The sequence below is a fragment of the Falco biarmicus genome, chromosome 9 (genome assembly GCF_023638135.1).
Source record: "Falco biarmicus isolate bFalBia1 chromosome 9, bFalBia1.pri, whole genome shotgun sequence".
NCBI classification, from domain to species: Eukaryota; Metazoa; Chordata; class Aves; order Falconiformes; family Falconidae; genus Falco; species Falco biarmicus.
In genome coordinates this window covers 19,807,728-19,822,346 of record NC_079296.1, presented here as the reverse complement: position 1 = coordinate 19,822,346, position 14,619 = coordinate 19,807,728, and the positions used below count along the sequence as shown (strand labels likewise).

General features: G+C 40.1%; 1 protein-coding gene across 2 annotated transcripts in view; it reads right to left on the bottom strand.

Moving 5' to 3' along the window:
* The window catches only part of HSPA12A (heat shock protein family A (Hsp70) member 12A), a 92,662-nt gene that overhangs the window by 33,081 nt on the left and 44,962 nt on the right, over positions 1-14,619 (bottom strand). For both annotated transcript variants that reach the window (XM_056352236.1, XM_056352237.1), the window contains 4 exons: positions 13,886-13,971; positions 11,524-11,651; positions 4,868-5,054; positions 3,268-3,372 (listed from right to left, as the gene is read on the bottom strand). In XM_056352236.1, coding sequence (XP_056208211.1) covers positions 3,268-3,372; positions 4,868-5,054; positions 11,524-11,651; positions 13,886-13,971 — 506 coding nt within the window. The remainder of the gene's footprint in view (positions 1-3,267; positions 3,373-4,867; positions 5,055-11,523; positions 11,652-13,885; positions 13,972-14,619) is intronic.

The following is a 14,619-nucleotide window of genomic DNA, read 5'->3' as shown; positions in this document are numbered from 1 at the left end:
CAAGGAGGCCTATAGAAAAGTTTACTGGTGAACATGAAGTAGAAAAGTTAGTTTTTCCAAAAACACCTCATGCACCACTGAATATTACAGAACGTTTATGTACGTTCTTAGTCTTGCTGTTAGCTTGAAGAATTCACACTTGCATCTTGATTAATACACAGAAAAATATTTGAGGTATCACTGATGAATATTATGTTTTACACTCTGGATTTTTCAATGACTTCTTTATACACCATTTACTTTAAATCAAATTTTTACAACTGAGTTAACAAGGGAAAGTGAAACCCTTTCCAAAAAAATGACCAATTGCTCCTTGAAAATTTTGCTTTAAGCAAACATTCAAGACCAGTTTAGTTCTTTTATTGTCCTTTTTTTCCCCCCCTTAAAAAGAGGAAAGTCTGTACTGCATTTGCAAATTAGGTGATATACTGACATGTTTTGGGAAAGGTTCCAAGTAAAATGTCATTACCATATGTCCTATCTAAATCTCCATCCAAACAGGCAAAGGTTCAGAAAGGTGAACAACAGGCCTTTAGAATGTAAAAAAATGTTCCTGCATGTGCTGTGCCAAGGTGTGGTGTTTGTTTAGCTATGCCGCTGTTCAAAATATCCATGCTAGAAAAGTAGTACCTTTATACTGCACGTAGGGCACTAGGAATGGATAGATTATAGTCCAAAGTAATAGTTTGTTTACAGTGCTTGTCTAATTAAATTCAGGAAACACTCAGAAATCACAAGGATTTATTTATTAACATCAAGAAAGGATGTAGCCCTGAACAGGCAACACAGCAAATATACAGGATTCATATTCACCACGAATTTCCCCAAACTATGCACAGGTTCAAGTCTGTGACTCCACAATCAGCCCCAAAATCTAGTTAAAAAAGTCTTTGACAAGATGAGAAATTGGACTTGTAATGGTAGCGTTATTTCTCTGTAGCCATAAAAAATAGACTGAGGTCTCACAGAGACTAAATTAACCCCATTCAAAAGAGGTTAGTTTTTAACAACAAGGCTATTTTAAACAATGCTTGCTTGGATGAATATTCTGATTTGACCCAGCAACTATTATGCTTACGTTGACAATACAGTGGTGCATTTGAACCCAATGGCACTTAGCTCGCATTTGACTGTTTACATGAGATTTTAAATCTCTAAAACTGTTCACTGGAGACAAGTATTTCACAAAAGAATACAAAAAACAATCTTGTGACCCAAGAAGAGCATTACAATAAATGAGCATTGCAACATTTCAAATGGAAAATAAATTGTATTTTCCCTACTAACACCAGCCACAGAAGGAGAAAAAAAAAATGGCAAGATAAATGGTGGTAGTCCACCAGAACACAGTATGAATTTACAAATTAAACCCCTTACAGATGTCTGTCTCACTTATTGGTTCTCCCTAATGCTTGTTAGATTTTCTCCATAAACATGCATTCAGGATCAGGGCAACCAAATAACATAGACAACTCCAAGTTGGGTCAGTGCTGGCCTGCCGGGGGGCAGGGGGCTCTGCAGGGGGGTCTGGGCAGGCCGGGCCGATGTGCCGGGGCCACCTGCATGAGGTTCAACCAGGCTCAGTGCCGGGCCCTGCCCGTGGGTCACACCAGCCCCAGGCAGCGCTGCGGGCTGGGGCAGGGGGCTGGGAGCTGCCTGGGGGGAAAGGGCCTGGGGGGGCTGGCTGACGGCCGGCTGGGCAGGAGCCGGCAGGGTGCCCAGGGGGGCAAGGGGGCCAACAGCACCCTGGCTTGTATCTGAAATAGTGTGGCCAGCAGGACCAGGACAGTGACCGTCCCCCTGTACTCGGCACTGGTGGGGCCGCCCCTCGAACCCTGGGCTCAGTTCTGGGCCCCGCACGACAAGAGGGACATGGAGGGGCTGCAGCGTGTCCAGAGCCGGGCAGCGGGGCTGGGGAAGGGGCTGGAGCACAAGGCTGGTGAGGAGCGGCTGAGGGAACTGGGGGCATTTAACCTGGAGAAAAGGAGGCTCAGGGGGACCTTATTGCTCTCCACAGCTCCGACAGGAGGCTGCAGGCAGGTGGGGGTTGGTCTCTTCTCCCAGACAACAAGCAACACAAGAGGAAACGGCCTCAGGTTGTACTAGAGGAGGTTTAGATTGGATATTAGGAAAAATTTCTTCACCGAATGGGTTGTCAGGCATTGGACCAGGCTGCCCAGGAAGCTGGTTGGGTCACTGTCCCTGGAGGTACTTGAAAGATACGTAGGTGTGACAGTTGGACACAGTTTAGTGATAGACTTGGCAGTGCTGGGTGAATGGTTGGACTCAATGATTTTTAAGGTCTTTTCCAATTTAAATAATTTAATGATTCTATCTCACAGCATAACAACATGAAATTCACCCCTGCAAATTGTCAGCACAGGGCTGAAATACCACAACCTACTTGTGGCTCTTTGGCACATACACTGTAGTTTAACTGTGTAAAACAGAATAAAGGAGTCTTATCCAAAATGTTCCTGTGTTGGTTTGGGGAATGGAGGCTATAGATCTGCACTGGTGCGGAATTCCACACAGGCTAATATACTGAATCTTTCAATGCAATCAAGTGGCCTGCACAGACCATTGCACTGGCATAATTACACTATTTCCACCAGGTTAGCCAGCTTGTACTCCTCAGCAGGGCATCTTTGTACAGACTTACAGTGAAATGCAAGTCGCCAAATTATAAACGAGCTTCTAATACCCTTTTTATTACAAAATAAATCCAGCTCATCTAGCTCTGCTTTGCTTCATCAGTGAAGACAAAGTTACATTGGGGCAGGTGACATCGGTAGGTGCCCATCCTATTTGCATTTCACAGTGCCAACTCATGAACATGAGAGACAACCTTGTGTGAACACAGAAGAATGCATCGTCCCAGCTGCAGCAGTGTAGGGGATGAGGACAGGACCCAGTCTCAAATTTAATTCCTGAGCTTCAGCTCCTGCACTTTTAAATTTCCGTTTCAAATCCACATTTTTTTCATGAAAAAAAGCAATAGAAAATATTTAAGCTGGTAAGAAGATATTCAGAACTCTGCATCACAGCGATACTGTTAGTGAATCAAGCTTCCCCTGTGTGGTGGTAAATCACTTCAGGCTATTGTGAGCTCTCCAGAGTCCACAGACTGCCTAGCGTTTCTACAGCTGCCTTGCTTTGTTTACATCAAATACTACTGAGGTCAAAGCCTGGAAAGGTTAGAAGTGTTAAGCTCACATTTATACCCATTATAAATCAGAAAATCTAGATAAGGAAGCATTACCTTACCTTTAATGCCTGTTCCTTAAAGAATTGCAGAGCGTAAGCAAATATCTCAAGTGCCTTGACTTTTTTGCCATTTGCAGCTGTCAGGTCTGTCTCCATAGTAAGATTCTACATGAAAGAAAATAACTGAAGGTTATTAAAAGGAAAAGGTAAACATTAAATTAATTCCCACTGCTTGAGGAAAGGGAACTCTTCATTATCCACCTGGTTAGGAAAAAGTGACAAAATTGTTCTGAAGAGGATCCAACTCATCACTTGAATTTCCTGGAGCATGACATTTGCTGCTTATTTTAGACTGTTTTAAACACCTACGATGTCTACGGATAACTTCAGGCAGAAAGCTGTATGGACTAAATATTAAATAATTACAATATAAGTATCTGTAATTAATTGCAACAAAGCTGCATATACAAGAGATTTAATCCAAGTTCAGAGTTAAAAGCATAGATTTCTGGCTTCCCACCAACACATGAAATCAGAAAATACCTCAATACAGAAAGTACTGGCCAAGTCCCAAAAATCTAGAAAGGATTAAAGACAAAAATATCATCAGTAGGAACAATGTCAAATTAACAACATGATTTGCACTTGCGGTTTTGACAATATCTCTGACTAAATTTGCTCCTCTGTGCTAGAGTTCAGTATGGCTCTTATATTCCATCTCTGCTTTCTAACTAGATTTATAGAACAAACCAACCTCATGCAGATTCCCAAGACAGCTGTGAATTTCAAACAGGAAAATTAGGACGTGAAGATCTAAGCAAATGTGATGGTTTTGGCTGGGGTAGAGTTAATTTTCTTCATAGTAGCTGGAATAGGGCTGTGTTTTGGATTTGTGTTGGAAACAGTGTTGATAATTCAGGGATGTTTTTGTTATCGGTGAGCAGCCCTTGCACAGAGCCAAGGCCTTTTGTGGTACTCACCCCAGCAGCGAGTAGGCTGGAGGGCACAAGAACGTTGGGAGGGGGCACAGCTGGGACAGCTGATCTTGACTGACCGAAGGGATATTCCATACCATATGACATCATGCTCACCATATAAACTAGGGGGAAGGAGAAGGAAGGGGGGAACGTTCGGAGTGATGCCGTTTGTCTTCCCAAGTAACCATTACCTGTGATGAAGCCCTGCCTCCCTGGGGATGGCTGAACACCTGCCTGCTGATGGGAAGCAGTGAATTAATTCCTTGGTTTGCTTTGCTATGCTTGCATGCGTGGCTTTTGCTTTACCTATTAAACTGCATCTCAACCCATGTGTCTTCTCACTTTTATTCTTCTGATTCTCTCCCCCATCCCACCAGGGTTAGTCAGCGAGCAGCATGGGGCTTAGTTGCTGGCTGGGGTTAAATGACAACAGCAAAGCAGATAATGAACTTCTAAGATCTAGAAAGAAGGCTGGCAAAATACACTTGCCAAATGCAGTGAGAGGCAAACCAAATCACAGTGTTAACTGAAGAGTTCATTTCATTTTATTTACTCTTTAAACTTAGAAATAAAGCTGCCTCATATCTATTTGACAATCCTCAGGCAAAAACGTAGTACTGTCCACAGGAAGATAATTCGAGTAGCAAATGCACAATTATCCAGGTAAATTGGTTAATACTTACACCAGTGGTATGTAGCTTCATCTTAAACTTTTCAAAATACAACCAGTGCTTTGATTCGGTGGGATCCAAGTCATGGTAGAAATCTCTTGCTGCATACCCAAAGCTATGAAACTTTCTCTCTGGTGTTAGGAGGATAGTGGTTGGTGTCTTCTGGTTGGATACGCCTGGATCTCCACCTTCCCACCGTCTATCCAACAAGTGAAACAGTTTCAGTAAGTGATACTAATGTTTAGAGCAGCAGAAAAAAACAGCATATCGTGAGAAAAACAAAGTGGTGGCAGATTGCACAGACTGCTTTCCCCTCCAAAGATACTAATTTCAATCCTTATAATACCAAAATCAAGTGGTTTTTTTCACATCAAAGAAAAGAGGACTGTAATTTTCATTTCAGATAACTCAATATATTTTGCAGTTAGTGGTATAATTTTTAAGGACATAATCATACTCTGTCTTTGGTAAGAATACAGGTTCCCTGAAGCCATACACAATTAGCAAGGAAACAGTTTTGCACTTGAATTTGCAAACTAAGTGTATGTATGTAATAAATATTGTGCAGGAAAAAAATCAAGTAATTATCCAAGAACACTATTCATGAAAAACCAAATCTTCAAATTGCGTGGCCTATCCAATCGTCAGTCCACCTCCATGAATGCTTATTCGTACAGGATATTTCCCCCATTTGGATTTAGGGATCTGTTTAAGTAATCTGAACACCACTCTGGAGAAGTTGATTAAATCCCTCTTTTTGTCACAGAACGCTCTATGAAGCAAGACAAGCCAGTTCAACCAACATCTGATCATGTGCCTGTGTCTTCACCTGAAACTCTGAAGACATGTCTGCAGCTGTTGAACTCTCCGCATTCCACTCTCTGCTCACCTGAAGTTGATGGATTTTGTGTTTGAAATGACCAAAATGCTGTAAAAATCTTAGTCTCTCAAAAACGAAGCAGACTCCCCCAATCCCCAAATACGTTACAGGCACCAAAACATTCCCCTCACTACCATCCACTAAAGCAGTGAATAAAGCTATCCTACCTTATCAAGACTGTGAAGTTATCTTCAGGAAGACACAAGAAGCACAAAAGTGTTAAGATGAAAGCAAAACAAAGCTTGTTGCACGGAATGGATAAGGAAATCAGTAAGAACATCAAATATGAGAACATCCAGAAGCAGAAATTGGGGGTGTGGGGGGGGGTGTGGGGGGGTGTGCAGGGCACAGTGAGACGAAAGTAGAAAATTGTCAGACAGTAGAAATCACGGTCAGACAGTACACAGTTGTACCACAGAGCCAGCTGTGAGCATTCCTGTCTTCTCACTTTTCAATCACATAAAAAGTAGAATGGAAGAACAAGAAACCTGGGCATGACTGTTAAACCTCACTCTACATAGAAATACTTTCAGCACAGGAAACAATCACCAGAAAACATTTTCTTAAGAAGGCATTGGTGGAAAGATCTGTTTATGCTATCAAACATAACCATAACACCACTCAGAGAGGAGCCAAGTTAAGATCACACGGGCAACTGCATTCATTCATTATTAAACCACATGTTGATTGCTTTCTTCTAAAGATAGCAAAACACACTTAATATACTACTGCCAAAGCCCTTGTTCTGAAGCACAAAAAGGTTGCCTTGTTTCTGTGGTACTTGTTTATGTGACACAGGAAGTTTACAAAGGAAAAAAAAAAAATCTTTTCCATTTCACTCTCAGAAACAGTTGAAGCAATTGACCTCCAGACCAGGGCAGGCAACTGACATGGAAAACTGCAATCTAAGGGCTTAATACTTGGCAAAGGAACAAGGAACAGGATCTTCTAAAGTGCTGGGAGCCCTTCAGACCATTCAACTAGATCAAACAGCGCAAAATCCACCCTTTTTTGTACCACCACCAGCAGCAATGGCAGGGAATCACATATCTGTGAATTTACTTCAGTGTGGAGGACAATTCCTCTGCTCTGAAAGCAGAAACAGCGTGAGAAGTGGAATGATTTCCACCTTCAACCACTTGGAAAAAACTTGCCTAAACCTCCCTAGTACCACTGCTCAGCCCCCGAGCTACTACCAGCTGGCAAGGGCTCTGCTCCAGATCATTTCTTCTAACCTCCTGCTAGAAATGTACTTGGTCAACGTCAAAATCTTTTGAGTAGGTGTCACAGCGAACATACGGTTCCAATGTGAAGAAGTTGGGATCCCACAGCCCCTGAGCAGAAAACACTGCCTATTTCACCAGACTTAAATCCCACACACCTGCTGCAAGCAGAGAGGAGACAGAGTGGTATCATTTTTGCTTGGAAACATTAATTATTCATTGTGAGTCACTGGTGGGAAATTCCATAAATAGGACATGGCTAATAACAATACTACTTTGTTTTTCATTATGGCTAGGTGCATTTTTTCTTTCCGGAATAAGTACACTTAAGGTGCAGTTTAAATGAGGAGAAATTGATGCTCAGTGGTATGGGCTGAAATTGTCAAAGCCACCTAGAGAACTGGATTATTTACTTCCTGATGAGTTTCTGACTGAAACTAGACATGGTAATTGCTCAGCACATTCTAAAGTTCTCAGCCTGTACTACAGTTCGATCACCGAAAGAGCAATAAAGAAACAGAAGGGGAAGTCCAACTCTACCATTTGCAGTCAGAGATTTAAAAATATTCCTGTGTGACATCTCTTCTAGAAAGAAGCAGCTGCAAAGGCACGTGCATAGTAAATCCTGACTGTGACACTCTGCTGAGGTGGAGCCCTAGCCTCACTCCACTTAGTGGAGGCTTCTAGTCAGTAAGGCTAGGGTTTCAGCACCTTCATTTGCAGTTTTTGTTCATGGTCCCAATGCAGGCAAAACAATGGTAATAATGCTCTCAGGGAAAAAAAAAAACCCAAACCAAAAACCCAAAATATGGAAATGCCTAGTAAAAGCATGGACTAATACGAGCCAGAAGTACTCTGGCATGTGGGCAATACCTTCTCAAAGCCGAGTCAGAACTAAAAATATTCAAGCAAAACCCAAGGTAGATTTCTGCTCAAATGCAGACATGAGACTAGTTCCTAGGCTGATAAAAAGTGGAGTAGCTCAACAGAGCAGCATAGACCCGTTTATAGCCACAGATGATCTGAATGTATCTAGGAAAAGTGAGAACTGAGACAAGAGAAAAGTTAGTGTGGAAAGGATCGCAAGGTTATGCTAAGGTTAGAGAAATGCCCTTCCTCACACAGGAGTCTGGCTAACAGAGTAAAGAGAGCGATCCTTGCAGAGTGATGAGAATTTGATCCAGAGCTGCAGCACAACAGTCAAGGAAACGAAGCAGTGGGATCATCAAAATGTAGCCAAACGCCACTGCAAGCATGTACACCAAAGAAAGGCAAGCACATGGCTGCCAAGAAGGGAAGAGAAGGATAAAGGAAAACCTGAAGGTTGAAGTAAAGTTACACTGAAAAAAGCCCGCATTCTCCCTCCTTCCAAAGACAGGCTGTGATTTTTTTCATAATCACATGTGGTTTTCCCATTTATTTTTCTCCATTTGTGAAATACTCACATTCAGTTTGTTGCAATTTAACCAGCAGCTGAAACATTTATAACTTCACATAAGTGCATATAAATCAATAGGAGTTTTTAAAAACTCTGCAAGGCCTTGCACATTCCCTCCAAAGGAGTTGTAGTTAACCCATTCTACAGCACCAAACGGGCTTTCATTATGACTCTGGCACTGCCCTGCCTGCTCAAGTGCTTGCTGAACTCATGGCCAGGCTGTTGCTATGCATTTACTCAGCCTCAAGGTAAGCAGATAATAGCACTCGTTATAACATACACTTCTACTCTGAAACAAGAGCCTGAAGGTAACCACAACTATCTTTACAGAAGTCATTGGGAACTAGCAAGAGTTTACAAGTGGGAAGTATTACCTAGAATTGATAAAACAGTAACTAACATTATGCAATCAAAGTGAAGTCAATCATTACTCATCTAGAAACATACGCCCAACTCCAAACATGTGCTTTAGACTACCGACATGAGTGAGGAGGATACTTACACATTTAAAGCAAAGTGTATGCTTCAAGAACTCTGCTTATAAATTCATTTTTTTTAGTACTGGGCATTACAGCAAATAAACACACAGTCAAAAACATGACTGTCTACTAATCACACTAGAATCATGCCTTTGCTGACTCTACATTCACACTTGGTACTAAAGCCCTGTGTGTTCACTCTTTGCTGAAGCAGGACCTTCCAAATAAACCCATCTTAACCTTCATTGAGCTATTTACAGAAAAGCAGCTTTGTTAAAAGGCAGCCAGAAATCTAAATGTCTGGAAAGGATCAACACTAACAAGGAAAAAATGTTAGGAAGCAAAGAGGACCGTGCATCACTGGAATGCTTTATTTTAATGTAAACATTCTCGAGTGCAGGCGGGAAATTACATTTACTCTGCTGAAATATTTGTAAATTATCCTACATGTAAGCCTCATTATATACAGAGTTTGAATTTCTTAATACCTTCTGAACTACTGAAGCTTTATTTTGATACATACACCACTGAATTTCATGATTTTATGAGTATCGATATATAAATATATATAAAAACATGATATACATTATTTCCTAACTCAGTTTCAGCTATATCTTTCCCAAAATCCTTCCCTGCCAGCAATATTTATTTAAAATATATAATAAAAAATACTATTCTTTGTATTAAAATGTTTTCCATTGTTAGAAATACCTGTTGGAAACCTGAATACATTTCCCCCTCAAAGAGGTATCCTCCCTTCTGTTGGAAATATATATAAATTAATACATTTCATTTCTTTTTACATTACTAAATAATATCTACACAGGTCTGAAATCACAATCATGGTACCATTATTGCATAAGGAAGAAAATACAGTGTTTTGAACCATAAGTAGTAAAATATCAATTAAGATTTGGAATCTCTCAGCTGGCCATACAGCACCTATAGACTTCAGTGTCCCAGTGATCTACAGCAAGAAGCCAGATACTCTGAAAGGAGAATCTAGTCTGTAATTCACTGCAGTATAGTGTGAACCCTGTGGCAAAATCAGGTCCTAAGGTAAAATTTTGAGTCCAAAGCACTGAAAGGACTTCCCTAGAAACAGCAGTGATTTCACCTAGGAAAATCTCCACAGAGATTACAGGAACAACACAGTACACAGGATTTAGGCTTGCTCAGGCACAGCTTCAGAGATATCTTCCCTAATTTTGTAAACTTCTTTAAGAAATCTGATTAATTAATTGCTGTCAAAAGAGAACAGAAATTGATAAACACAGGTTCCAACCCGGCAACTCTGTAACCTGTCTAAGCCAGAAACATGGCCTGTCCTTTGACTCCTGGCCTCGTGCAGCTTCCCATGCCCTTCAGAGAACAATAGATGGATGAGATGCATAAAATACCTTGAAGCATTTACGTGTCCATACTGAAAACGGTAGGTATCTTTGCAACTGGACAGCATAATACCACTCCAAAATTTACCTCCCTTCAGCCGGTATTGCAGATCAGTTGCATTTGACCTCTGAAATACTTTGCAACTCTATACAAACCAAATGTGCACGCTGACTGCACAATTAACACTGCCTGCTGAGATTTAAGAGCTGCCTTCAGCTAGCATCTTTGCTTAGAAAAATGACAGTAAATCACACTGGACTGCAGCAAGTTAGTCTTTTTGCCCTTTTGTTCTCAGTATTACAGTGCTGGAAAAAGTACATCACCTACTGCTACAACAGCAGCTTTGTTCAGAAGAACTTCTATGGGTATGCTTTTTACACATACCTTGTTTATATCTGAAATTAGCTATTATCTTGGTCTTTTTACAATACAGTAGTTTTAAAGATACTTTAATAAGAATTGTACAGGGGTTTAGTTCTAAAAAAAACTTTTCAAAAAGACTATAAAACACTATAAAAATGGTTTGTAGGGCAATCCTTTCAGGTATCTGCCATAATAGGGTTTGCATTTGTGATTGTATTAGATTTATATGCATAAATTCATATTGTGTTGATTTAGTCATGAAATAAAAAACTAAAAAACCCTACATAACAGCATCTAAAGTTTGTTCCTTACATACATATGATACAGTACAGCTTGCACATCTAACCTTAATTTTCAAATTCATGCCTTTTGCTTGCTTATTTCCCAGTATCACTGGTTTGTTACTGGAGATTTTATTCAAATTTAATGCTAAAAAACTTGTATTAGCCAAATGAACTACCAGTTTCTGGGTGCAAGTAACGAAACATTGTACACATAACTGTACACAGGCATGATTCCAGGGGACGGGCAGCTCCTGGGAAATGCCATGACCCTTAAGAAATGTGTAGTTTCTCTCGACCTCTGAGATAAGGGCATCCAGATTTAATAATTAGTACTGCTCCCTGAATAGTTCTAAATACTCACTGATCCCTCCTTTTATTCACGTCATCTTGTAAACTCAGAAAAGAATAGAGAGGATGCATTCACATTGATTATATTAAAGCTAGAATACAGTAAAACATGAAAAAAACCTGTAACTGTGAGAAAGGTGTGGACTGTGGCAATGCTAGACAAATCTAGACACTTTAGACTCCTGTAGAAAATGTCTAGAGCTACTGCAGACAACCCATGTTATCACAATCGAAAACCAAATGCTGCATTGCAGCCCTTACCTCATTACATGAATACATTCTGGCTCCTTGGTGAAGCTGTAGGCGTAGCCACTGGATGTTGTGCCAAAATCAATAGCCACAACAACAAGAAATAACTGTTCTACAGCATCCTCTGCATCAGAGTCCTTCTGTTAAATAGCAGAAGCAAAACAGACACTGAGTCACTGATTAGAATAACTGCAACCTGTCTTACCCTTCAGTATTTCTGCTCCCTGAGACATGCATATCTCTTCAGTGAAAATAAGGACCTCCTTAAGCTGCATTTGTGACCGAAGTTGGTACCAGATAGCTGCACATTCCAATGGCAGTGGAAATTTCATATACAACGCAGCATATTTGCTGGAGCCTTGTATGCATTACCTTCTGAATCAAGAGTTTCCTCATATTCACTTTTTTGGAATAGCTATTATCCTGTATCATTAAAACTTATGGCTGAACACTGGGTTATTGGTTTTGGGCCTGTGTTTTGTTTTTTGTTTGGGTTTTTTCCTTAAATTGATCAAGTGAAGAATATGTTTATATTCGTCAGTGTGGTATATTTGGGACTTATTTGGTGTTTTTAAGAGTTAACTATGTCATAACCTTGAACATGAGGTACTGCCATTTAAAACTAGTGGAGACAGAACAACCCCCAATACAGCAATAAGCTTTTTACCCCGTGGATAAAAGCAATAAGCTTTTTATCCATTTACTCCTGTCTGTACTAGAATGTGGAAAGCTGTTCAGCTGGTTATAGTGAATTTGGATCCTTCTCCCTGCCTTTTACCTGTAATCCTGCAACCCCTGAAAAGCACCATCAAGGGCAACATGGGAATGTTAATTAGAAGAGGTAGAACGGTTATGGCCCAAATCATAACGACATGAAATAAAGCTTGACATAAATAAACAGAGAATTGTACCACTCCCCAGCATGCTGTTGCCTAACATAAATCCTGTATAATAGAGGAATAAGTAACAAACAGCAAGGAACTACTCTTCACATGCTGACGGTGGTTAAAGCACTAACAGCTGAGCAAGACTGGCAGAGAACAAGGTGGAAATGCTGGTGAAAGGGCTGTGCGCTACAGGCAGGTAAGTAATGAAGGCAGGCAATACACCCGCCTGCACACACCGCGTTTTGGCAAAACCACCACGGAGCAGACTCATCAACTTAATACTGTACGGGTCTTGGCTGAATCCTCCACCACTGCTGCTCAGCTTGTACTCTCATTAACATTTTGAAGCAATCGTTATCTTTTACAGAGGAACTGTCAAATGTCCTCACTCTATGAGCAGTGTTCCACCATCTTCCTCGCATATCTCTGTTCCCTCCATGCCTGCTACTTCCAGGACCTTTCTGCTGTACCCTTACATTTCCCAAGATCATCCCATAGGCCTGCTACTTAAAATGGAGAAATGAGAGTAATATAATTTGGTCTCAAGTAATGAAGGACTTGCTTGGATTCTCCTAATAAAAAAGCTTTTCAACTAGGGCAATAGGTTATTTATGTCTTCCTCAAAGAGTTTACAGAGCAAATCTAACCGAAAGAGGACATAAATTTATCAATAGAGAGAAATAAAAGTTCTGGAGTATATAGAGAAAGAAGTGAATAAAAGCAAAAATTTTTTCCAGAGAGAGGACTCTGGAAATCCTGAAGAGGGGTGTTGCACAACTCTGAACTTGATTCAGAAAACCAAGGAAGAAATCCAACAAGTGTAGCAATGTGTTCTGAACATGATTCCTTGCAATATCAAGACATACACTCTGCATATACTGTGTTACACATGATGCAGATGATCTTAAAAACAGATGGGACTTAGTTTTAATGGGAGTTTACCAACAAAATGAGCATGATGTACAAGGGATTAAAACATACTACATTTATGGGACATTTGCTTGCTTTTAAAAGCTTACAGAAGTGGCTATTTTCCTTAAGAAACTAAAGCAGTTCTATTTTGAGTCTCTGTTGGGAGAGAACAGTAAAATTTGTATTTTACTGTTGAGTACCATAGATCTTTTTTTTTTCTGAACAGAATGACACCTTTCAGGGGCTGCCTAAACAAATCACTGATAAAGACAGGGACAGAACTTGGGAACCCGGAGGATCAAGAAGCCCCTGTATTTGATATAAAAATATGCAGAGCAAATCTATGAGCTCAGCAAGTAGACAAATAAAAAAAAGCAAAACCAGGATCCCAATGAAATGAATGAGATCTCTGCCGCCAGCCCCAGTGTGACCAAAATTTAACTTAAAGACTCTGGAGAGCATGAAAGGGATTGTTATGGGAGGAAATTAAAACTTTTTTTAAAAATTATGTTCCACTAAACAGGCAGGAGAAAATAATGTCAACATACAGTATATGTTAAGAATGCATTTCTTACCACAATATGTGACGGAGACAGTGGAGTTATTCCAGGGTCTCCCAAACTTTTGGCTGGTGATGAGTAAGCAGATGTGGAAACTGCATCTGAAAGGAAACAAAAAGTCTTCAGTCTCAGTAAGCAGAATGACTACAACAGGACAGTTGCTTTGCATACTGCTACACTATTTTCCTGTTGAAACAAATCTGCTAAAAAAGAAAGCAAATTCCACAGCCACCACACAAAATGTATTTTTTGCCCTTACAACATGCTAAGACTCAGCAACTGCAGTTTTGGTTTTAAAATGTTTATCTGACCTTCATGACTAATTTTCATTCTTTTGCCTATTAAATTACCATGTCGAATTTTAAGTCTTCCTAAATATATTCAGAAGTCATAGTTGATACAAGCAGCTTGAACACTATACACTCAAGCTAATGGCCTAAGATTTAAATGTATGCATGCAGAGACTAAACACAAGCTGTGAATTCAAAAAAGACAGTCATTTTAAGAGAAAAAGAGGAAATAATATTGATTTGACAACACAGTAAGAATAAGTTGCAATGATCCCATCATGAGCCTTTATTCTGAATCTTTTCCGATACTGTCTCTGTTTTTATTCTTCAATACACTCTGTACTGAAATATCTTGCAGCTGTTAATATTACTGCAGGACAGAATCCAGCTGGGAAAAAGGAAAGTATTATTAACAAATCATCAAAGAAATATTTCTACCCTGCATACAATACTGGAATT